The 25,249-nt window shown below is 36.7% G+C and overlaps 1 protein-coding gene across 5 annotated transcripts in view; it reads left to right on the top strand.

The window, feature by feature from the left end:
- The window catches only part of LOC150095840 (cytochrome c oxidase assembly protein COX18, mitochondrial), a 139,310-nt gene extending 115,033 nt beyond the window's left edge, over window positions 1–24,277 (top strand). For all 5 annotated transcript variants that reach the window (XM_090408788.1, XM_090408787.1, XM_090408789.1 and 2 more), the window contains one exon: window positions 23,172–24,277. In XM_090408788.1, the coding sequence (XP_090264914.1) occupies window positions 23,172–23,336 (165 nt within the window). In that variant the 3' untranslated portion in view covers window positions 23,337–24,277. The remainder of the gene's footprint in view (window positions 1–23,171) is intronic.
- The last annotated feature ends 972 nt before the right edge of the window (window positions 24,278–25,249 follow it).

A 25,249-nucleotide genomic window follows, 5' to 3' on the forward strand; every position in this document is an offset into this window, starting at 1 on the left:
AAGGCTTTAAGTGCAGTGATTCCCAAATTTGGTGGTAGAGAATTTTTCATAGCTAATTAGATAATAGTACATTATGTTGAAGAACAGAAAGATTTTCATCCTGGAACCAAAATTCAGAAAATGAAAACTTTTTTGCATTGCAACCTTTGAAAACAAACACGTGCTTGCTCATTAATAGTCATGGATCCAACAAAATAGTATGATTACTGATAGAATTTTTTCAAAATTTTTACAAATCTTAGAACTGCTGATGTGCAGTAATGTGAACCTTGTCACCTTAATGTGACATCCTTAATTTTCCTCCTCATATTTTTGTAACTTGGGAATATAGCATTACAGATTTAGGCTTAGGTGCTAGTTTACTCTCATAATTGGATTTAATGGAAGTTCCTGTATTTCATCTCTCTCACAGAAACATTTCATGAATACATTATTAAAATTGTAACATCACACACAAAACAATAAGTGGAAGAAACTAGACTAGAAGCCTCAATTCTTATGAAGTGTGCCCTCTGTGGGTGCTGTTGGCTAGCTAAGGCAAGCCAACAGGCAGGATGCCTAAGAATTAGTTTTTCAAATCTTGGGAAGTTTGGCAGAACCATATTTATTTATGGTTTTTTAAATCTGCTGCTGATTCTAAAAAAAAAAAAAAAAAATTCTTTGAAGTTTGTATTTGTTGCCGTGAAGAAACAGTAGTTTTTTCCATTTGATTCTTTGCAAGTTATACAAGGCATGGTCGGCTAGACCTGATTGATCATAGTTGAGCAGTGGATGTATTTTGTGTGTTATTCAAAGAGGATGTTGACAGCTCATCTAGTTTGATCATAATATAATATATATAATATAAGTTACAAGTATAAGGAACGTGATAATCACCTGGAACATAGAAGGGAGGGATTGGATCCTTAGGAGAGTTAGATAAAGGCAGTCAGCTTCAGATGAGGTTTGAAAGCAGTGTAGAGATTATAAATCTTTCATGTTCTGACTGGTTTTTTTTTTTTGAGGTTCTCCCAGATTTTGAAAAACGTGCTCTGGATACTGCCATCATTCTCAAACCTGTTTGGCTAACATGCATTGATGACATGTCCTCTTATTTGGCCACAGGGCTCAGACACATTAGACTCTTTCCTCTTTCACATCAACAATCAGCACCCCAGAATCTGGTTCACTCTAGAAAAATAAAATAATAATAGTCTTCTTTTTCTAGTTACTCTAATCACACATCTGCTCATTGTATCCTTTCTTTCTCAATTTATGGAAAATCCATCCACACATACACAAATTTCCCCATCATCTACCCCTCTCAATAATAATGTGGTATTATTAAAATCCTTGTCAACAGACCCTCCAAAGCTTAGCCAGTATATAGACAAAGCCCTTTGGTTGGAAGAACAGATGTTGGCCAGTCTCATGTGGTTGTGGCAGAGTTTTTCGTCCCACAACCAGGCAAACTGGCCAATAGAACACATGCAGTTTACAGACAAAAGAATACTTATAGGCTAGGCTGAACTGTACTTTTTAGACAAATGGCTATAATGCCGAAAAGATTAACAAAATATTTGTTTCTTCCATCCCTCTCAAGATATAGATTACAGTAATACAATTATTATTCTTTATATCTGGGGCACCTCAAAAAAAAAAACAAAAACAAAAACAAAAAAAAAACAGAAATTTAAAGATGTGTATAATCTGCACTGCTTTCAAATCTCATGTGAAACCGGCTGCCCTTATCTACTCCTAAGGATCCACTCCCTTCCCTCTCTCTGTTCCAGGTATTTACAGAGTTATTTTTGCTTATAACTTATCATATTATGGTCTAGTTGGGAGATCTGTTAAATTGTCTTTGGAGAACACATGAAACATATCCTCTTCCTCAACTATGGTCATTCAGGTCTAGCTGACCATACCTTGTACAAAATCATATGGGGGAAGAAACTACTGTGCTTCACTGCCATAAATACAAACTTGAAAGACTTTTTTTTTAGAATAAGCAGCAGAATTAAAAAAAAAACAAAAAAAAAACAGCTTAATCTAAATGAATATGTTTGTGTTAAACTTTTCAAGATTTGGGAAATTTTAATTATTAGACCTCTTGCCCAACAGCTAAGGCTAGCCATTTGCATCCATAGAAAGTGCTCCTCATAAAACCTGAGGCTTTGTGTGGTATTACAATTTTATATTGTATCTCTGAAGATGTTTCTCTGACAAAGACAAAATATACAAACTGTTGAATTTATATTTAGTTATTTCTCTGTGCTGTTATTCATTCCATTAAATTGAGTTATGAATACTATTATAGAATTGCAAAACTATGATGAATAAGATTTGTGATGTAACATTAATGTTACAAATGTATTTGATATGTTATAAAGATATGATGACTTATTTAAAGCACATTCACTGACAAAAGTTTGAGGACTGCTGTTGTAATTATCCACATTGGATGTGGATAATAAGTTAATGATGCAAAAAATTAGATGATTGTAATTTTTTTTTTGTTTCATCCACCCACAATTGCTTGTAAACCTGTAGTACATTAATTTTTTTATTAATTTTTTTTTTTAACCTGTTCAGAAATCCTAATCTAGAGGCTTAGCATGGAAATTTCACAAGCCTCTTCAGTCCTCCAATTACTGGGATTGTAATTGGAGGCTTGAAATTTATAACCAAGTGAAATAACTTTCAGCCACTATCTCTGATCCAGACTATTTTAATAATATGGTGTGGCACCCTTTCACTACTTGAATATGGTAAATACATGACTTCCGCATTACTTCAAAGTTGGTATCACTTTTGGGTCTGGCTCCCACTAATGAGACCTCAGTAAAGATTGAAACTGGTCTGGGTAGTTTCCCTTCCCATAATGTTTAACATTATACACACCCAAAAGGATGCGTGCATTAGTTGTGATGAGTGTGCTTAGGCGCACCCCTGATTACAAACTTATCTGTAATCAGGGGTGTGCCGGCCATATGTGCAATGTATGTGCCACACACAGGCGCCAAAGAGGAGGAAATACTTAAAAAAAAACGTGTTTTTAAAGTAATTTTTTTATGGGGGGAGCAACAACTAAAGTTTTGCACACAGGCGCCGGACACTACTGGCACGTCCCTGGCTGTAATCCAACACTTTGTGGAATCTATGCCAAACTGCATATGTGCTCTAATTCATTTGGACTAAAGGAGGTCCAACACGGTATTAAATAAAAGTTTCTAATTCATGGATATTGGGAGATCTGTTAAATTGTCTTTGGAGAACACATGAAACATATCCTCGTCCTCAACTATGGACATTCAGGTCTAGCTGACCATACCTTGTACAAAATCATATGGGGGAAGAAACTACTGTGCTTCACTGCCATAAATACAAACTTGAAAGACTTTTTTTTAGAATAAGCTGGCTAGAATTTTAGCCAATTTTAGAATTGGCAGGCTGGTATGCATAGGTCTCTCTTCTTTTTTATATATATCCTATTATTATGTGCATTTATACATATCATTTTTGTGTGATTTATGTACAGTTCCTGTTTCATTTGTTCTATTTCCTTCCATTTTTTTGGTTCACTGACCTTGACTACAGTTTTCTCCTTTCTTTTATGTTCTAGTTTTGATACAAATAAAATTTTAATAAATAAGTATTAATCATATTTCTCCTTAAACTCATTCACTGATAGAGCACTCACCTTTGCTAACTGCACTCTTACACAATTTTATCGGCCTTCATTCTTTTCTTTTCTGTCATGTACGGAAAAAAGTCTTCAGTATCAGCTGTATAAAACTCCTTTAATAACTTATATGCTTCTGTCATTTCTCCTCTTTTTCAACTTGGCTAGTTATTGAAACCCACTGCCCTTCATTCTGTTCTCATATTGAGCATTCTATAGATCTTATCCAGTCTTTGTGACTCGGCCCTCCTGATCCTTGCAACCACTTCATCCCATGGAATTCAGGCACCTAGATCTGCTCCGTAGTCTAGATGTGGTCTTATTAAAACCTTAAAAGGGAAACAATAACCTCCACATCCTTGCTTGTTAGTGAGTTTTTCAACCATGTAATGTGATGCTGTTTTGGCTAACTTTGCAATATGTCCTCTAAACTAACTCCTTGTTCACAGTCAACCCCAAATACCTGGCCTCATCAGCTTTCTGAAGTTCAGTTCCACCAGTATAGTATATAGCTTATTGATATCTTCTTCCCAGAGTGCATCACCTTACACTTGGCCATTAAAGTGGTAACCATTTACCATACTGCTAGTCTATTTAAGTCATCCTGCAGAATCTCTGAATCATCTTCATTTCCTATTACTCTTCCCAGTTTTGCTTCATCAGCAAACTGAATATTTCCCGTCAAACCATTTTCATTGTTATTCAAATTAATCTTCCCAGTTTTGCTTCATCAGCAAACTGAATACTTCCCATCAAATCATTTTCATTGTTATTCAAACTAATGAACATTGAACCAAGCACAGAGCTCTGTGATACATAACTAGTCATCTGCCTTTTCTTGGACTCCTCTCCTCCACAAACCACTCTTTGATATCTGCCTATCAGCCACCCTCTAATCCAAATCTCCAGTTTTGAATCCATTCCCATTTGTTCCAATTTATGACAACAGGGTTCTATGTAGAATCCTGTTAAATGTCTTTGTAAAGTCCAGCAGTACCATGCAGTAGCTATTTCCTTTATCCAGCTCCATTGTCACTTTATTGCTTACTTATAAAAAAGTAAGCAGATTACTAAGACAAGATCTACCCTTTACAAAACCAATGAGAAATTTATTAATTTCTCCAATACCTTAACCACCACTCCTAAGATACTCTCTTATGTATTACAATTATTTTCCTTCTTTCCACTCCAGTGGCACCTTCCCAGTAATGGGAGGAGGGGGGGGGGGGCTAAAATAAAACAGCCTGGTCAGAGGAGCTGACAATTTCCTTGCACGTTCTCATAATGCATGAGTCGATAAGCCATCTAATCCCATAGCTGAATTTGCACCTCCAGTTCTTTAGCCTCTATTCTGTCGTTTGTCAATGTCGCATCCAGCATTGTAATGTCACCACCTGGATCTGGATGGTACATGTTTCCAAAATGATGATTTAATAACTTAACTGTTTGATTTGCTTCTGTAACCTTTCTATCATTAGGACTTTCAAAGTCATCCTTCCATAGTCTTGCCTCCCTCCTTTTACTTGCCACATAACAAAAGAACTCTTTAGGGTTTCTTTTGGCCTCATCAGCTAGCTTTCTCTTATAATTAGCTTTGGCTTTCCTTACCATAGAGGTCACTTTTTGTCTGTGCCTTATATTGCTCATGGGCATGCTGATCATATTTTTCTTTATAATAGCTGTTGTAATAGATATGATATGAAGGTCAGCAATAAAAAGACAAAGACAATGAAAATAGGTAAAATCATTGAAAATGTCAACTGTGTTGTGAATTGAGAACCTGTGGAACAAGTAAAACATTTCAGCTACTTAGGCACGATTTTTACTGAAGATGGTAAATTAAATATAGAAATAGACAACAGAATCAGCAAAGCTGGTATGGTGGGAAGTCAATTGAATAAATTCATATGGAATAAGAGAGAAATTAGTCAGAACACTAAATTAGCTGTATACAATACAGTGTTCAAACCAGTTTTAACTTATGGATCTGAGAGCTGGGTCAGATGTAAAACACTTGACCAAAGACTAGAGACTGCAGATATGAGAGTCCTGAGAAAGATTAGACGTCTGAAGAGATGACATCAATGGCAATATCATATTAAAAACGAGGATATTAGGAAAGAACTTGACATTGTCAGCATCCAGGAATGCGTTAGCAGAGTTAATCTCAGGTGGTATGGTCACCTAAACAGAATGGGCGTGGAAAGATTAGCAAAACAAGTGTTCTCTGCCAGGTTGGCAGCAAAACGACCCAGAGGAAGACCAAGATATAGGTGGATTGATATGGTACAAAGTGCCTTAGACAATAGAAATATAAGATCTGATAATGTTGGAGTCTTGACAAGTAACAGACTGATTTGGAGGAAAATTGTAGATAGGAAGTTAGTAATGATATAATTTTTTCATGTAGTACTATCATATCCTGTACACCCCTTGTGGGTACATGGCAGGAATTTGATGATTTGATGATGATCCCTCCACAACATTTTCTTTGTGTGCAACTCCTTCTTAATGAAGCTATTCATCCATCTAACTCCCTGATTTTTTTCTTTCTGACTCTAGGTATCTAAGTATACATTCAGATATTGCTTTCTTCAAGTACTCCTTGACCACCTCCCATGCACTACCATCACCAGCTCTCTTTCCTCCAAACTCTTATGCCATCTGAAAGGCACTGCTGAAAGCTGACTCTTCAGCTTATCATAATGACCTTCTTTGTGATTCCACATATATACCTTCTTAACAGAAAAGTTTGCACGACTGGCAGTCTTCCAGGTCAAGACTATGTGATCACTTTTCCCAATCAGATGGCAGCATAGCTAGATTAGTTACTGGCAAGTTTTCTGATGGTATGATGAGATACAGCACTCTCAAAGCCTGTGTTCTCTATGTTACATGCTTATAAATTCCATTTCCTTCTCACCCCATGATGATTCCTCATGCCATTCTATGACCTCATGGTTGAAAGCCCAAGTAATAATTGACCTGCACTCATTATGCTAATTTGCAAGCACATGCCATTTACATTTTCCCTTACACCCACCAGATTATAGCAGCAACTAATTATATATTTTGTCCTGCTGGCCTCTTACAACACATTGCCTCAGATGAACTGCCCTCTGCATTCCTGTTCTCTTGATGTACTTCTACTCTTTTTGGCTTCAATTTATTGGTCCCATACACAAGAGGTTGACAGACCTATAAGCACATCAGTGATGTGTGTAGTTCAGATGAAGACTGAGAAAGAAGTTTGTTTATTGATTTTTTTTTTGAAGGGCTGCAGATTGTCCGCGCGGTTAGCCTATTGGCTATGCGCTCCGCAACCATATGCCTGGGGAAGGAGTGTCCTAGGTTCGATTCCCGTCGGTGACGTGAGGAGCTGAAGGCTCTTCCTCAGCCATAGCTAAGTTAGCCGGTCTTGGGCGCGGACAGTAGGGTTTTTTCTGCCGATTTATCTGGCGTTTTTCATCCCGCAAGCAGGCAAACTGGCCTTGAGAACTTAACAGGCCATAGGATACACCGGGGCATAGGGCTGACCACCTTATCCTATAAACGGAGTGAGGTCCGATGATCAATGGACCCTCGACACCGCAAGGTAAAAGAGGGTATAAAGAAGATGAGATGAGATGGGCTGCAGATTGTAGTTGTTTGAGAATACTTCATAAGGAAGGCTCTTCCATAGTACAGAGGTGGATTTAATAAAAGAAGAAGAGAAGAGCAGGTTTGCTGTGTTTGCCATCTTCTGCTCTTGTATTAATAGGTGCAACAGAAAGTGGAGGAATGATGGTTGTGTTACATCCTGAATGAAGACTCTTTAAAAGGAAACAATTCATTCAGGATTTAACAAGTCAGAAAAATCAGCTGAGAGAAAAAACTTGTACTCGAGCAGAAGAAATAAAGTACTAACTGTAAATAGAAATAGAATTACCTCCTTTTAGTAGAATTGTAATACCATGTAAAGAACTTTGTGTATAAATTAGTATTATATGACTGCATCATGTATACAATGAATGGATAAATTAGATGTAAACAATAGTCCCAAGGTCATGGGCAGGCCTGAGGCATTGGCAATCTTGGAAAGCGACGCACATTCGTTTCCCCGAAGACGCTGATAGAGATCTCATGATGTGCCGAAATTCCTGCGGAAGAAGAAAGTAGCAGGCGGGAAAAGATGGCAGAAAGTAAGAGGGTGCTATCGCAGCTAGTAACAGGCTAAAAGGGGAGGAAGTGAAGGGAGAATAAAAAGTGTTTGCACCCCTTTCTCAAAGCTTTTTTCGCCTATTTTGCTGGATGATGATTTGACTTCTCCCGTGGACTGGAAGTTCCTGATGGTGTTTCTTAGCGATAGTACGATATCGGACGGTGTACCTTTCTCTTCGATGTCTGAATTTCTAGCGGTACTAAAGCGTGAGATGTTAGCATATGCTGTCTTCGCTCCTTCGCTGAAAGTTCCAACGAAATAATATCGCAGATGTATATTATGAACCGGCAGCTAGAAACGAGGATGGCCTGAAACAGATCGAGAATAGATGAGGGAAAAATGCCAGGTGCAGAGCATAGCTTAATCTGATGATCATAGTGACCCACCACGTGGACGCAGGCTTATGGAAGTTTCGAGGGGTAATTCAAACAAAGAAGGACAGTTCAGATGGATTTGGAGATCCTGCTCCAAGAAATGGTAAAGTACAGATTTTGTTGTATAATTACCCAGTCGGTAAAAGGGAAATGTCATTGTAGTGTAATAATCGAGTATGGACATCAAGTATATTTAAGAACTTTAAGTGATTATTTAGCAGTGGCTAATGTCCATAAGACAAATTGTCTGGAATGATCATAGATGGTGACTAGTTTAATGTGCAAGACTAACATAGTAGGTAGAATATTGATTAGAAGTGTATAATGTGTATATTATGGGTGTTTAATCTCTAACTTAAAAGAAGGATTTATTGTTCATGCATTAGAGTATTAATCAGTTTGATTTAGCATGTCATTGAACTAATTGTAAGTGAGATTGGTCTAAGTGTATATTATGTCTTTAGATTCCAATAAATATGTTTTTTCTTCTATACTTGAGTTTTGCCTGTGATATGAATCAAAACTACCACTCATTAATCTGAACCATAGCGGGGGGGGGGGGGGGGTGAAAGAAAGGTATAACATGTTGTTATAGAGGTTACGACTGCAAACCAGAATTTACTTAGCCACAGTAAAGCATTTAATTTACGAGTTTAAGCACTAAATTTATTCACCTATGTGCACCAAAAATCTGGAAAAGTTTCCCTGAATAAGAGTCCCCTCTATTCTAAGATATTGGCTGGGTGCAGCTTTAAAAAATAAATTTGTCAATATCTGAAGAGGAGACTGCCCCAGAGAGAAATTAGAGGATTCGTTTCTTTTAGCAAGGAATAATCTTTAACAGTCAGGGTAAGCACGTGAGTAAAAATTAGGAATCAGCTAGAGATATAGAATTTGCTTTCCTTATAGAATGAACACGTAAGAAGTGATACAGATATTAGAGTCAGGAAAATTTTATAAGTCTTGTAGTTATTGTAGAGAGGTAAATTCATAAAGGAAATAAATTATTATAGGAAAAGTTAATGACATAACATTGCACAGCAGACGATATTTAAGTTGCAAGTTTAGTGGAGCAATGATCATTCGAGTACCTCTAGAGTAGGTACAATGCTGAAACATTGTCTCTGAGATAGAGGTTGAAGGAATCTGTGAGAGAGATCATCAACAAGCCGAATTGCTCTCCTCTGGACAGAGTCAAGAAATTGCAGGAAAGTTTTAGGTGTGCCACCAAAACATGCAAACAATATTCTTGCTCACTTTTAGCATCTTGAATGCCTACATTTTTGGTGGCCATTGATATGATGTGTTCATGATAGGAAAGACTGGAAGTAAATGTTATTCCAGGCAGACATATCTGATCTGGTTTGATGATTTTGGGTATTACTGAGGGTAAGGGTAGGTGAGTGGAGATCTCTTTTGCAAGAGATAAAAATGAGACTGGGTTTTGGTGGCATCGAACATGACAAGATTGTCTTTGCCCCATTAAAGAATAGTGTGTAGATCAATGTTTAAGGCACTAGTTGTAGATCTTGTAGCAGGGATGTCAGAGTACTGCATGGTTTGTCAAATGAGTAGGATGAAGGGAGCTTTGCATATGTACTATCATATGCAAAGCTGTAGATAGGATTATGGTGATTATGAGTAGGTTATTTATGTACAGGAGAAAGAGTAGGTGCAGAACAGAGCCTTGATGCATCCCAGCATTGGTGGTGAGGCTCAATGAGAGGGGACCATCTACCATGGCTCGCAGAGAAAGACCAGAGAAAGAGAACTGACTACCCTGTTACAGAGAGTGGCCAGGAAACCATAGGTTGACAATTTGTTTAGCAGGCCTGATGCCACACATGGTCAAAAGCTTTGGAAATGTCAAGGACAACAGCACAAGTTTCTCTGTACTTTTCCATGGCATGTGTCTAGTGGTGAGTGATGTAAGCAACAAGGTCAGCTGTGGATCTTGAATGGTGGAATCTGTACTGGTGGTCACTAATTAGTTGGTGAGCCTCTAAGTAGTGGAAGAGTTGGCTGTTGATGACTTTCTCCATTATTTTGGGGAGGACAGAGGTGATGGCATTTGTTTGGTATAGGATGAATATGAGATTACTTCCATACATTGGGATAAGTACAGCTATGTATAATAGATTGTAGAGACAATGTAGGACAGGTGTTAGCTCTGGAGCACAATATTTCAGAACACTTGGAGAGATGCCATCAGGACCAGAAGAATTTTTAGTGCTGAAGTTATTTAAAAGTTTTCTTATGTCTTTTTGTTCAAAAACTACAGGAGGCATACAGTGCTTGAATTCCAGTATGGTGGGAAGTTAGTTCCCGTGGTCATCAATGCAGGAGTTTGAGGACACGAGTGATGCTAGTATTCCCTAACTGCACTTCCAAACTGGATACTACTTTCTCAAACTCCTGACTCTAAATCTATTCAAATGAAAACCATCCACCTTGTATAAATCCTTCCTTTCATCAAACTCACTCCACAATTATTCCTACACAATCTGCACACTGACTCATTTGCAATCATTTCTCTCTGTCTGAGCTCGCCTCTATCATGCCATGGCATTAGACTTGCAACTTTTACTTTTTTCACTCTTCTTTTACTAACAATTTTTTCATATCTTCTCACATCACACTTATCACCTGCTAGATCATTCATACCAGCCAAAATAAGCATCTTCACTGTTTTCATCCTTATGGTATCACTAACATTCTTAATCTTGGCTCCAGGGAAACAGGATTTTCTCACACTCTTCTTAAGAACCCTTATCAAACCAGTGTGCTTTACAGAAGTTGTTACAGGCCAGAAAGATTATTTTTAGTTGGCCATGGCTATGAAGCATTCTTCTAACCTGAACAAGTATGGTTGCATCAATTTGCCAAAAATTTCTGAGACTGTTATCTTAAGATCAACTTCTGTGTGGCTGTAATGCTTCTTTTTTACAACATTTGATGATGCCAAATTAGGACTTTAGATCTTTTGTCTGTTACAATTTGAGCTGTTTCATTTAGTCATTGTTACGTATTAACTGTAACATGTAATGTGGTCTGAAGATGAGGATTTGAAATCCAGTGAAATATAAGCCAGTTAATAAACATCTTTTTTATAATTTAGTTAATTTGGTGTTGTAATACCATTAAAAATAAGTTATGGATATATTCTTAAATAAATCTAGTACAAGACTCTTTCCCATAGAGAGTTGAATAACTGCTTTAATTTGGTGTGAAAATCAGCATTAAAAAAAACAACAAAGGCCATGAAAATAGGTATGAACTTTGAAGTCAGCTGCCTTCTGAATTGAAAATAGAGCAAGTGAAACATTTTTGCTATTTAGGCATAGTTCTTTGATTGCATTGCTCGTGATTTTTTTTTTGTAACCGCCATGCTTCTGACTGCTTGTTTCATTTAGCATTCTTTCAAGGTAATTACTCCAGACATCTATGATATCTTTACCTTCAATTTTCATGTCATTCCTTTTAAGTTACTCTTTCCTTCATCTTTAAGCTTTTGAATAGCCTCCCAAACATTTTTCAATCTTCTTGATCATATCTTTTATATTCAAGACCAAAATCTTCCCATGACTTTTGTTTATCTGCTTTTGCACAGTTCTTCACTTGCATTTCTTGTTTGTATTTTCTTGGAGGACATACTGACTTGCTTTCTGGGAACTTTCAGTATGTTTTTTTTTTTTTCTTCTACTTTCCCAGGACTGCCTGTTTAACTTTCTGAGTCCTCCAACTTCTGATTCTAGCTTTGCATACAACTTCACCACATGGCTCTCTGGCTGAATCACTGATTTTTTCAGTATCTGCCACTTAGTTTCCAAGATTTGATTATTGTTTTCAACTCTTTAATATATTTTTTTCCAATAATATTTGTATGTTTGAATCTACAGTTCACCTTTGAAAGCTGCTCCCTTTGATTCTTTCTTATATATTTTTCAATACAATATTCATTTTTGAATATTATAAAATCTTTTATAATATTTAAAAATATTATAAATAGGTATGTATAGCTAGTCTTCTCCATGTAAGGCATCTGTTCATTGTGGAGAGGACCTCCCAGTGATGTTATTGCCCTTTTTGTTATTCCTTTTTCTTTGCGTTTCTTCCTGTATTCTTTGTTCTATTTCTCTTGAGTCCTTTTTTTATTATCCTCTTGTCCACACCACCAGTAGTGGATGCCAACATTGCTGTGTTTACTGTGTTTGTTCTGCATTGTGACCTATGAATATCTGAAAAGGTGGATCCTGGTAGTCTTAAATTACTTTGTCCATTTCTTTGGCAAGACAGACGTTTCTGAATGGTCCAGTCAGGATTATTCAGTTAGTGAGCTTATTGCAAGGCTCAGCAGTGTTGTAGCAAGTCTGCTCCTCTATGTTCCAGGAACAGGATCCACAGATTGCTGTGGTGCTGGTACAGTATCTGGGGTAGCCCTAGCACATTTAAATTACTCATCTTACCATTTGCCGTATTCTGGTGGAGTTGCAGCACTTCACTCAAGAAAGGAATGAAATTCTTGCTAATTTGGCTGGGACACATGCAAGATCAACCTGAGTGGCATACGCTCAGGTAGATCTTGTTAGAGTCAAACAATGTGTGATGCTTTTAATTGTTAAAGAATTAATTTATACAAATAATAAATAAATAATAAATAATTTATACAAATAATGAATTTATATAAACACATTTAATCATAATTACTATATATTTTGATAGGTACATCATGATTACATTTTTAAAGTTGTTTTATGCACATGTAATGCTATTTATGAATTTAATTATTATTATTTGTTATTACGTGATGTATTGCTGTAACTTTTGGAATGGAACCTTTGCTGTTCTTGTCCCAATAAATCACAAACCATAGTGAACAGTGAAAAGGCAGCTATTGGAACAAGTTCTATAGACTTGAAGATAGGTTTTATTATTAAAAGAATGATTTGAAAACTGTTGGAACTAGCAAAGAAAGTAAAGAAATACTGTATTGAATAACTGGTGTTACTCAGACAGAAGAGGAAAACAAGAAAGATAATTGTAAATAATTTTTAAATGTTATGTTTTCCTGATCAACAAAAGAAAGGAAGGAATAGCCATAGAAATCAGCACTAAATATGAAGATAAACTGGTTTCCACATTATTTAAGGAGCAAAGAGAAAAATCATGATAACCTGATTTTCATATGCTTTTTGAAAAAAACATATGAAAGTCAGGTGCATTATGTAAAAAAGTGATTGAGTCTGGTTATCGTATACAAATGAAGGGCACCATCAGCAGTATATGCAAATGATCCATGATATAAGATACAGACATTTTGTGATAGCAGAATTCTTGGATATGGCAGCAAAACATTACTTAATCAATGAATTCATGTGGTGAGACATCGTATGTCTAGAGGCCAGCCAAAGTCAGATGGAGGTGGCCAAATGATTGCATGTGAATGGTTCCATGGTTTACAGACTGTGGAACCAATTCCAACAATTATAGACAGCATCTCAGAGATACAGTGAACTAAGGCCACAGGCTACAAATGCAGTGGGTGACCAATATCAGTCACTCACTGTGATTATTATCTATATAGACTGTTCATAGACACTATCTTCCATATGAATTGGCCAGCTCAGTCTCCTGACATTACTCCTATTGAGCAATTAATGGGATAGAACACTGTGTAGGTACACAGACATGTTGATGCCCTCAACTGCTCCCCTCTCAAAAAAAAGGAATTAAGGAGAGCTTTTCAGGTGCAATAGTTGTTATTGCCATTGCACCTGAAATGCACGCTCAGTTGTTATTACAACTGAGCTCCTGGATACAAAATAAACACAGTATGAAATGTCATACTGAGTACTGTGTAAAATCTTGCAAAAAGTTAAACTTCATAAATTTTTCACTATACATGTTCCAGTTTTTTATTTGAAATTATGAAAGAAAAATGTACTAAATAAGATGTTATAAAATTTGCTGTAAGAATGCACATACATTTGACCTGTTAGTAAAGTTTAGTAGGGATTAAGCCAGATTAGCAGTGAGAAGTACCATCCAAAGATCACATGGTCAAATGATGTCATTTCGCTACTGGCTAATCCCGGTAAGTTCATCAGTGAATAACAAAGGGCTGAAAATGTGCATAAATGGTGAATGCGCTTGGCTCAGAACTTTTTAGGCTCTTTCCTTTCGTCCAGGAAGCTTGTTCTTCCTGTCCCCTGACGACTCGTGTTTTTCTGCCGCCATCCCTCTCTCTAGACTCTGGGTAGCTGCGGCAGAACCCCAGCTAGTTCAACGAAGCAAAATTCTATGGGAAACCGCCAAACCAGTCCAAGCAGCACGAAGACTGACCAGACAGAAGACGCTCCAATATCGATGTAGTTAGCTGTGAGCTAATTGGACTTTCCACTTGTGGTAGCTACAAGTAAGCAATAGATTCATTGTATTTTGCTAAGAGAATGTACCTTGGAATCGTGTGTGCAAGATGTTATTTGTAAACAGGCGGTAACTTGGTTATAAGTTGAGGGAAGATTATGTGTTAAATAAGTTTAGTTTAAGAGAGTGTATGTGATAACACCAGGAATAGTGCTAAATAAGTATTGTATGTGTAAGAAAATTTTGTTACAATCCTTATAGAAGAATAATATTAACTTATAAGTGTATTTATGCACAGTTGTGTCATAGGAGACATTTTTATGTTAATGTATAATGAGTTTCTTTTGGTAGTAAATGCAGTACATTCTGTTGCTAGAATTGCATTTTTCAGTGTGTTAAAACTTTTTAGTGAAATAATCTCTCAGTAATTATTATGTGCTCTGTACCTATTGCACTAGACCTGGCTTTATTCCTTAGCCAATGCACTACCTCGAAAAAAATTAGCGAACCAGTGGGCATAGTAAAATATGACTAACTTCGACTTGCATGTAAAGAATTTGTGTTAAAGTATTGATTAATTCCTGTTTTCTTCTCGCCCTAACTTTCAAGCATTAGAGTCAATTAGATGGTGCAGTCAATAATAAAATAAAATTTTCTAATTGATATTGTGCGAGTGTTTAGGAACTGCTTACTACAAGAGGTCTATCTAAATGCAGAGAAAGGGGGGACAGAAATTGGTGACAGTAAGATTAACATTGTGAGGTATAGGTTAAGCAGACTTAACTAACTATAGTAAAGTTGCCAGGAATAACGAAAGCAAAGTACGGTAAGTATAAGGCATATACAAGATAGTTGAGATAGAATAGAAGTACAGCAACTAAGGACATTAATTTACAATAGTGCAGTCGACTATATCACTTTACACTGTATTGCTATGAGCGGTGACCATGTTCCTTATTCAGGCAGTTTCAGTAAGGAAGTACCATGAGTAGACCTATTACTTACTATTATATTAATGGAATTAACTCACGTAAAAATGAGTGTCAAAGTGATTTATTCAGGCACTTTGACACTCATTTTGACAATTGTCTTCATGTACCCATTTGTTTTGGAATTAAACTGTTTACTTCTATTTACAATTTTTGTGGGTGTTTTTCTCACATCTATCATGCTGCTTTTCGCCGAATTACATAAAAATTTGTCATATGGTTTTTTGTGATTTTTCTCTTTGTTGCTTGATTTTTGGAAACCAGCTTCATTTTTCAAGTAGAATGATTTTGGCAATTTTGAAATAGTAAATTGTATTTGAGATGCAGTGTGTATAGTTAGTAAACTAACAGAGCTGTGATATATTTGGACTAAAAATAAACATGCAGTGAAACAAAAACAGTGATAATCGCATGTTTATGTTTATATATGGATCTATGTAGTAGCTTAGCATTTTGCCCTTTGGTTAGCATTTTCAATTCCATGTTGTGCAAAGCCAGATTTGTAAGGTTTGATAAGGCAGATGTTTCAGAGATACATTTATTTATAGATCTGCCTGTTTGTCCAAAGTAAGACAAGTTACATGAGCATGGTACTTTGTGTATGTCATGTAGCATCATTGGTGAGAGTTTGTCTTTTGGAGAAGGTAGCAAGTTGTGAATTTGGTTGATGAGTTTGTAAGTGGCAATGAGTTGATATTTTTGCATAATTTTTGCCAAATATTCAGAGATGAGAGAGAGAGAGATTGAACCAAGAAATTATATACTTGGTTTAATCCATTATCCAAGTGTAAGCAAACAGTTTGCGCCTGAAGTATCTTTCAGGACTGATGCAACTCGTGGAAAGTGGTATAAAGTTCTCATCACTTGCCTTAGTATCCCATAATGCAAAGCACATCTCCTTGCAGATATGTATAATGCTATGCATTAAGGGAAGGGTCACTACCCAGACCGGTTTCGACCTTTATTGAGGTGTTGTTTAACTAAGGACCTCTAAAAATTACGTGGTCCTGCAGACCACTCCCTACGAGTGACTGTCCAACTCAGTAGCGGCTCCACTCAGTGATAGGCGCACCCCACCACCAAGCATAGCCATAATCTCAGCGGTGGTGCCACTCAGAGACAGGCAAAAACCTACTCCCGAGCAGAGTCACTCACATCTCAGGGAAAGCAACCACTTCTGCACAAAAGCACATTGGTGGGAGCCAGACCCCGAGATGATGATACTGAGGTGGAAGTAATGGAGAAGTCATATTTCCATATACCAGTTGCCAAAAGGTGTCACATCTTATTATTAAAAATACTCTGATTAGAGATAGATAGTTGTTGAAAGTTTTTCACTTGGTTATATTATAAATTAAAGATACCAAGAAATTATATACTTAGTTTAATCCATTATCCACGTGTAAGCAAACAAAGTTTGTGCCTGAAGTATTTTTAATAACAAGGTGTGACACCTTTTGGCAACTGGTATATGGAAATATGACTTCTCCATTACTTCCACCTCAGTATCACCACTTCTGGGTCTGGCTCCACTGATGAGACCTGAATAACGGTTGAAACTAATCTGGATAGTGACCCTTCCCTTAATGAATAGCATTATACATGTCCGCAAAGAGATATGCTTTGCATTATGGGATACTGAGGCAAGTGATGAGAACTTATACCACCTTTGCCATGAGTTTCCCCAGTCCTGAAAGATACTTTAGGTGCAAACTTTGTTTGCTTACACGTGGATAATGGATTAAACCAAGTATATAATTTCTTGGTATCTTTAATTTCTAATATAACGAAGTGAAAAACTTTCAACAACTATCTTTCTCTAATCCAGTGTATTTTTAATAATAAGGTGTGACAACTTTTGGCAACTGGTATATGGAAATATGACTTCTTCATTACTTCCATCTCAGTGTCACCACCTCTGGGTCTGGCTCCCACTGATGTGCTTTTGTTCAGAACTGGTTGCTTTCTCTGAGATGTGAGAGGCTCTGCTTGGGGGTAGGTTTTTGCCTGTCTCTGAGTTGGGCCACCGATGAGATTATGGCTCTGCTTGGTGGTGGTGGTGGTGGGGTGTGCCTATCACTGAGTGGAGCCGCTGCCGAGTTGGACAGTCACTCGTAGGGAGTGGTCTGCAGGACCGCGTAATTTTTAGAGAGGTCCTTACTTAAACAACACCTCAATAAAGGTCGAAACCGGTCTGGGTAGTGACCCTTCCCTTAATGCATAGCATTATACATATCTGCAAGGAGATGTGCTTTGCATTATGGGATACTAAGGCAAGTGATGAGAACTTTATACCACCTTCCACGAATTGCATCAGTCCTGAAAGATACTTCAGGTGCAAACTGTTTGCTTACACTTGGATAATGGATTAAACCAAGTATATAATTTCTTGGTATCTTTAATTTATAATATAACCAAGTGAAAAACTTTCAACAGGTTACATCTCTGTTACATCACAGGATCCAATGGCAAAATGCTAAGCTACTACATAGATCCATATAAACATGAACGTTTATATAAAGAAAGTTTTTGAAGCCTTACTTCATAGACCTAATCTTAATCAAAATGACTGTCTCACTATTCCAAAAGTTTGGGAAATTGTTATCCTCAGTTGTATTAAATAATTATCTGCTTTATTTTAATTTTAATTTCAGCCCAATAGTGTTAATCCATGAGTACATGACTTTACACGTAGAGGATTCCAATTTAAGCATGTGCACTACTGTTTTTTGAATTTAATTCCTATTGTTGTTCAGTAGTTGTACTGATGATGTCTTAAGACGAAATATAATAAAAACATAATAATGTTATTTACTGTGGCATATGCGTTATTCTATAGTTATGGATACCCCATAACTATAGTTATGGGGTATCCATTACATAGGTTTCACTATATAAAAAAGTTTATAAACAAGCAACTTGGAACAAACCAAAAAAAGAATATTACTGAATGAATGATATCAGAAAGAGGAAAATGAAATTCTTGGGACATTTGCTTAGAGAAGGGCTTACCAGTATGATCATTATGGGAAAACTACAGGGAAGAAGAGGCCAATCAAGACATCACTATATGAAGGACATTAAACACTGGTCATGCAAAAGTGTCATACAGGTCTTAAACATTCACAAGAGAGGAATAAATGGAAAGCCGTGGCTGCCAGCCACTGGATTAGAGATGGCACTTGAATTAATGAATTGTAGTATACTCATTATCCCTAATCCAACTCTGCTATCCTCTGTAGAGGATCTGCTCACTTCTGGATGTTACCTCAGAGTGATTGGTCAATAATTTTTTGCCTCTGTTCTAGCACCATTCTTGTATAATGGAATTACCTTGGCTTACTCCACTCATTAGGAACTGTGCTTCTTAGGACTTAGGTTACATAACCAAATCAACAGCACTGCTGATTTTTTTACACCTTTATTAGGTGCAATGAAGAGAAAAACGTGCTTTTGCATCCACTTGCATCATGTTGGAGGTTTAATAGAATATTTTCAGCACTGGGAAAGGATTAAAACTAATTTTAATGCTTCCAATATTTCGTCTCAGTCACTGAGATATCTTCAGGGATTACAAATAACTTTTGTAAAAACACACAAATACAGTACAATACTAAGTGAAACACGTGGGTGACTCTAAAGTCCTATCTAGGTGGTGCATCCTCTGTGGATATTTATAGGTTGCCTAGGATGTAACGTGTGATCTCTGATAATTAATGTTTCCCAAATTTCAAGAAGTTTAATGCAACCATATTTATTTAAATTTGGTTGATTTCTGATTGCTGTGCAGATTCTAAAAATAGTCTTTCTTTTTTGAATTTACTATCGTGGAGCATGCTCGTTTTTCTCTTCAGGACTTCAGAAATGCCATCACCATACTTTACATCCATGGCACCAGTGGTTTAGTTAGAGCTTTTGCCACCCAGGGCAGTCCCTGAGTTTGTCGCCCGTCTCTATACACACCAAAAATACTACAAAAAGTCAAAACAACGTATAGGGAAATAAATTAAAACACAATGTTTATTTTTGAAGTAAAACTTTTAATTTCAACATTCTAAATGTTATTTTTCTTGCTTTTCTGTTAGCAAAATTGTCGATGATATTGGCGAAGTCTCTTTCATAATAATGTAGGTAATTCTTAATCTATTTTATTTAGAAAAACTCCTCTCACAACTAGCAACACTTACAGCAATTGTGAGGAAAATTCGCAGTAGTATTACAATATTTGCAGATCAGTTCTCGAGACTGTATTTTAGAATTAACTGCAAAATTAAAAAGATTCAAAGTGCCGCCTGGGGTGAACCACCCCCTCCACCCCTCCTTAGCTATGCCTCTGCATGGCACATCAGAAAAAATAGCCAGGTCCTTAAAGTACAACCTCCACACACCATTTAAGCCCCACCATGAACTTACTACCTGTATCTGTTTCACCAAAGATCAGCTCCCTCCTCTCTCAGTGCCTGGAGGTATATAGAGCACCCTGTTCCTGCGATCCGGCTTACTTTGGACAGATCAGCAACCATCCATTTAGAACACAAATCATACATCTTCACTCATGACTATGGTCAATCTGGCCTTGCAGACCATGTTTTGGATACAATTCACGGGTTCTGCTGGAGAAAAACCACCATGCTCCACCATAGTAAATTCAAAAAAGAAAGACTGTTTATAGAATCTGTGGCAACAGGGATTCTAAAAATCAACCAAATTTAAATAAATACAGTTGCATAAAACTTTCCAAAATTCTCCACATTCATTTAAAGGTTACATGGAGGTGTCCTCTCAGTTACAGCTTTGACTCTTAAATTTCCCTTAAAAAGAAAAAGACAGTGAAAATAGGCAGATATATGGAGAACCTATAGAACAAGTAAAACATTTCAGCTATTTATGCACACTTTTAGTGAAGATGGCAAATTAAATTTGGAAATTAACAGCAGGATTAGCAAAACTGGTATGGTAGGAAGTCAAATGAAGAAATTTATATGGAGTAAGAGAAAGATTAGTCAAAACACTAAACTTGTTGTGTGCAAGATGGTGTTCAAACCAATTTTAACTTATGGATCTGAGAGCTGGGTTAGAAATAAAACTCTGCAGTTTTATTTCTAATCTAGCTCTTAGAAATAAAACTCTGGGGTTTTATATCTAAGACTAGATATTAGAGTTCTGCAAAGGATTAGGGGACTGAACAGATGGCATCAATGGCAATATCATATTGAAAGTGAGATATTAGGAAGGAACTTGACATTGTTAGCATTCAGGAATGTGTTAGCAGAGCTAATCTCAAGTGGCATGGTCAATTCATTGCTAATGTTTTTATGCATATTAATTAATATGTATTCCTTAGGCCATCTATCTCTGATTGGTACCAGTGGAGATTGAACTGCCCACTCAGTCTCCAAAAGTTAGATAGGGCTAAATGGCCTCGCCTACTCCCCGTATACGGGAATAAAAAGGCGTTAGCTGATTTTTTTTTTTTTTTCACATACAAATTGAATAAAAATGAAGTGAAAAGTTACTGTTCATAACCAATCAATAAAATATCTGGAGAACAATGATGGGCATCATTGTTCATCACTTGGATAGATTGGAGTCCTGGGCTAAGGAGAATGGATGTCAATTTAATGTGACAAAATGTAAGGTTATGCATTTTGGGGTGAAAAGATTAGCAGCATTATACCACATTGGTGGAACTGTACTCCAGGAGATTGATGAGGCCAGGGACTTAGGAGTGCTGGTGGATAGGAAGATGAAGTTTAGGGGGGCACATTGCAAAAGTAGCTAAATCAGCTCATCAACTCACTTGGTTGTTGAAAAATACTTTGATGAGCAGAGACAAGCAAGTTATTGTACCTCTGTACTGAGCCTTAATAAGACCTCATCTCGACTACTGTGCCCAGATTTGGTCACCTAGGTTTCTTCTTGATGGGGAGGAGGTGGAGAGGATCCAGAGGCGAGTGACCAAGATGATAGCAGGTCTATGGAATGAACCTTATGAGAACAGGTTGAAGATTTGTGGGTTGCAGAAATTAGTTGATAGGTGGAAAAGGGGAGATATGATTGAGACATTCAAATTGCTAAAGGGTTTCTAAGATTAATTCAGAGGATATTTTTGAGATCAGGACTGGTGTGGGAGAACTAGGGGACACCTATGGAAGCTGGGCAAGAGTGTGGTTAGCAAGGGTGTTAGAGCTGGGTTCTTTACTTTTAGAGTGGAATAAGCTGCCAGAGTCTGTTGTGGGTGCTATGATGGTGAGTGAGTTCGAGGCAAGGTATGATAGTAATGTCGTATAGTTGTGTGGACATGATGTTTAGGGCCTCCCTCGATGAGTCTAAGGACTCCCTGGAGTCGCCCGTAATAATAATAATTGTTTCATGCCTACCTGCCTCAACAGGTCATCACTGGAGCATCCCATGAGCGATGTGTGATGGTAAATGGAGTAAGTGAAGAAGAACAAATGCATGTGGGCCAACAGAAGCTTTGATGCTAAACAAAAAGATGCAAATCAAGCATGATGTTAAATGAGGTTGAACTGCATACAAAAAAATTATTTTTAAATATAATAAAATGTGTCTGGTTGGTTAGCCTAGTGGCTGTGCACTTCACAACCATACGCCTGGGGAAGGAGTGCCCTAGGTTCGATTCCTGTCAGTGATGTGAGGAGCTGAAGGATCTTCCTCAGCCATAGCCAAGTCAGCTGGTCTTAGGTGTGGGCAGTAGGGGTTTTTCCCAGTTTTTCCTGGGGTTTTTCATCCTGCAAAGCCAAACTGGCCTTGAGAACTCAACAGTACAGGACATAGGATACACCAGGGCATAGGGCTAACCAACTTATCCTGTGAACGGTTTGAGGTCCGATGATTAATAAACCCTTGACACCGCAAGCTAAAAGAGGGTATAAAGAAGAGGAGATGAGATAATAAAATGTCGCTTTGAGATATGAATGTAGGGATGCTTGATTCCCTGGAAAGAAAAATTTATATGTTTGAAACATGCAAATTTGTATATATGAATTATTAATCAATTCATTAAACTTGCAACTATTTTATATATATTGGTGTAGTTACCTGAAATGTATATATTTGAGGTTCATCTATCTCTAACATTAATGATCAGTTTTAACACATTTGCTATTTAGAAATTTCATTTTTCAGATGATGGAGGGGGTGGGGAGGGGAAATCACATCCTAGTTATGTGATGTATATATGTATGCAGTTATTAATGGTCGAAAATAACCAGATTTTTGAGCTATTTGAATAATAATAATTTATTAACAGCTCCAGAACCAAGCATAATTATCAGAACTATCAAAAAGTTTTTTAGATCTGCTTTGTGTAGTTACCAGGAGGTTGAATGCTAATGAAATTGCTGGCCGTTGGCCAGCAATTAATGGGCATTCGACCATGTAAATCCATTGCCCATGCAATGGATTTACAAACATCCATTCTTCAAGCCTGGATGTTTGTAAAAGCCTGCTCTAGATGAGCATGATATCTTTTTGAGTTCATAAGGCTTGTTGATTGCATAAAAAGAAAAAAAATCTTTAAATATTTTGCAATATAATGCCTTTTAATTTTACAGTGCATAACCTTATATTGGCTCTACTCGAGTGTTTTTGGACTTGGACAAAATATTTTCATTCAGCTCCCACAAATTAGAAGATTTCTTAGGATTCCTAAAACAGATAATGAAAGTAGCACACCATTTAAAGATATGACTACCACCTTCTGGTCAAAATACAGATAGTAACAGTTTTAAACTTTAAACAGGGTTTTCAGGCATAGTTAATGCATGCTAATTTTGTTCCATTTAGTTTTATATTTTAACCACAAACAATGTGAAGTGGTATAAATAATTTTGTAGGAATTAAAAGAAAATAAAGTGTGTAGTATTTATCTAAAAAAGCACACATAAAATGTGTATGCCATATTATTTCATTTATTATTTTATTAGGTTTGATAATTTCTAAAGGTATATCAAAAAAAGTAGTAAGCATTTTATCTAATCCTTTGCTTATATTAATTCTTAAATATGGATATCAAAAATACTTTTACAATCTTGCCTTCCATAATCAGACCAAACACCACTATCTGCTTATTGGAAGCATGGGCTCAGCCTTGCAGGACATGCTTAATACAGTTATTAATAAAATTAAGGAGTCACTTCCCTTTGTAGATAAAGCAGAAAAATGTCAACATATTTTGTTAAGAAAAACATATGTCACTAAATAAAAGCTATTTGTATAATTCCATGATAGCACTGTATCAAAGAAAATGCAGAAAAATGATAAAATGATGAGATAGATATGATTTTTACCAGTTTGTTTTCTGCAAACATGTGTTTGAATGTATCATTTGTTTGTGCATTATTTATTGTGAAATGTGAAAATCTCTGGCAGTTAACATGACTAACAAATTTCAAAGTCATATGACTTGAGATAAATAGATTAAAGTTTTACATTGTGTATGTGTATATGTAATGAAACCACAGAGCACATTATAATATGTAACAGTGTAATGCAAAGCATTTTGTGTCCTTTGTTGCTGATGCTCCAAACACAACAGTAAAAAATGCTGAAATTGACATGATTTGTGACTTTATAATAAACATGTCCTTGTTATCAGTAAACAGGGGTGATTATTTAATGAAATAAAATCATTCATGTATAAATAAATACAAATTTGAGATTATCAATTGTGCTCATTTACAAGTTGTTAAAAAGACAATATAATTAAAAAAGTGGTAGCTGTTATATACACTGCTTGGAAAGAAGTCAGTGGATGCACCATGGTCAAGGTGCATCATGCCATGTAACAAGTTACGTGTTTGTAACCAGTATAAATTTGACGAATATGATGCTCCCAAGAAGGGAACGGATGGTTTGAAAGAGATGTTGTAATAGGATGTCATATTGCAGGACTATCTCTTCAACAAATTGTTGGCAAATTGGCCCATACCGTACCATGTCAACAGCTACTAACACCAGACTGAGATGAAAGTGCAGGGAATCTACTGCAAGTGCTACCCACAGTAGATGACCCACCACACTCGGTGAATGTGACCGTAGGGTGCTATGAAGGATAGTATGTAAAAACTGCCAATTGTCGGCCAACATGTTGAATGCAGAGTTCTGGGCATCAACTGGAACACGAATCTGCACAAAGACATTCAGAACTGAGGCTGACAACATGGGAATCCATGGCAGGACTGCAATATGCAAACAAGCCCCACATGACGCTGCATGTTGGTCAGGGTAATCTTCAGCGGTGCCAACTGTGTGTACGGTGGGACATGGAAGCTTTGAAAACTGTGTTATGGTGATGAATCATGCTACACCTTCTACTGAGAAGATGGATGGATTTGGTGAATGTTTCTTACCAGAATGCGTAACCCCAACTATGAAATTTGGAGATGGTGGTGGTGTGATAGGGGTATCACATTAGCATGCAACAAAATCTGAGATAGGCATGATGTGTGCCGATTTATGACTTTCATTTTAATAAAACAAAAAATGGCACAAATTGTATTTACATTTTTTTTTTCATATGTGACAACTGATAATGATGCTGCAGACATTTGTATGATGTTACTGCTTTCAAATGCCTGTAGCGTCATCATTATTAGTTGTTACATATGGAAAAAAAAAAAAAATGGAAATA

This window comes from Typopeltis vanoorti, chromosome 19, assembly GCF_054136105.1.
Source record: "Typopeltis vanoorti isolate ZY-2024b chromosome 19, IOZ_Tvanoo_1.0, whole genome shotgun sequence".
In the NCBI taxonomy this organism is placed as follows: Eukaryota; Metazoa; Arthropoda; class Arachnida; order Uropygi; family Thelyphonidae; genus Typopeltis; species Typopeltis vanoorti.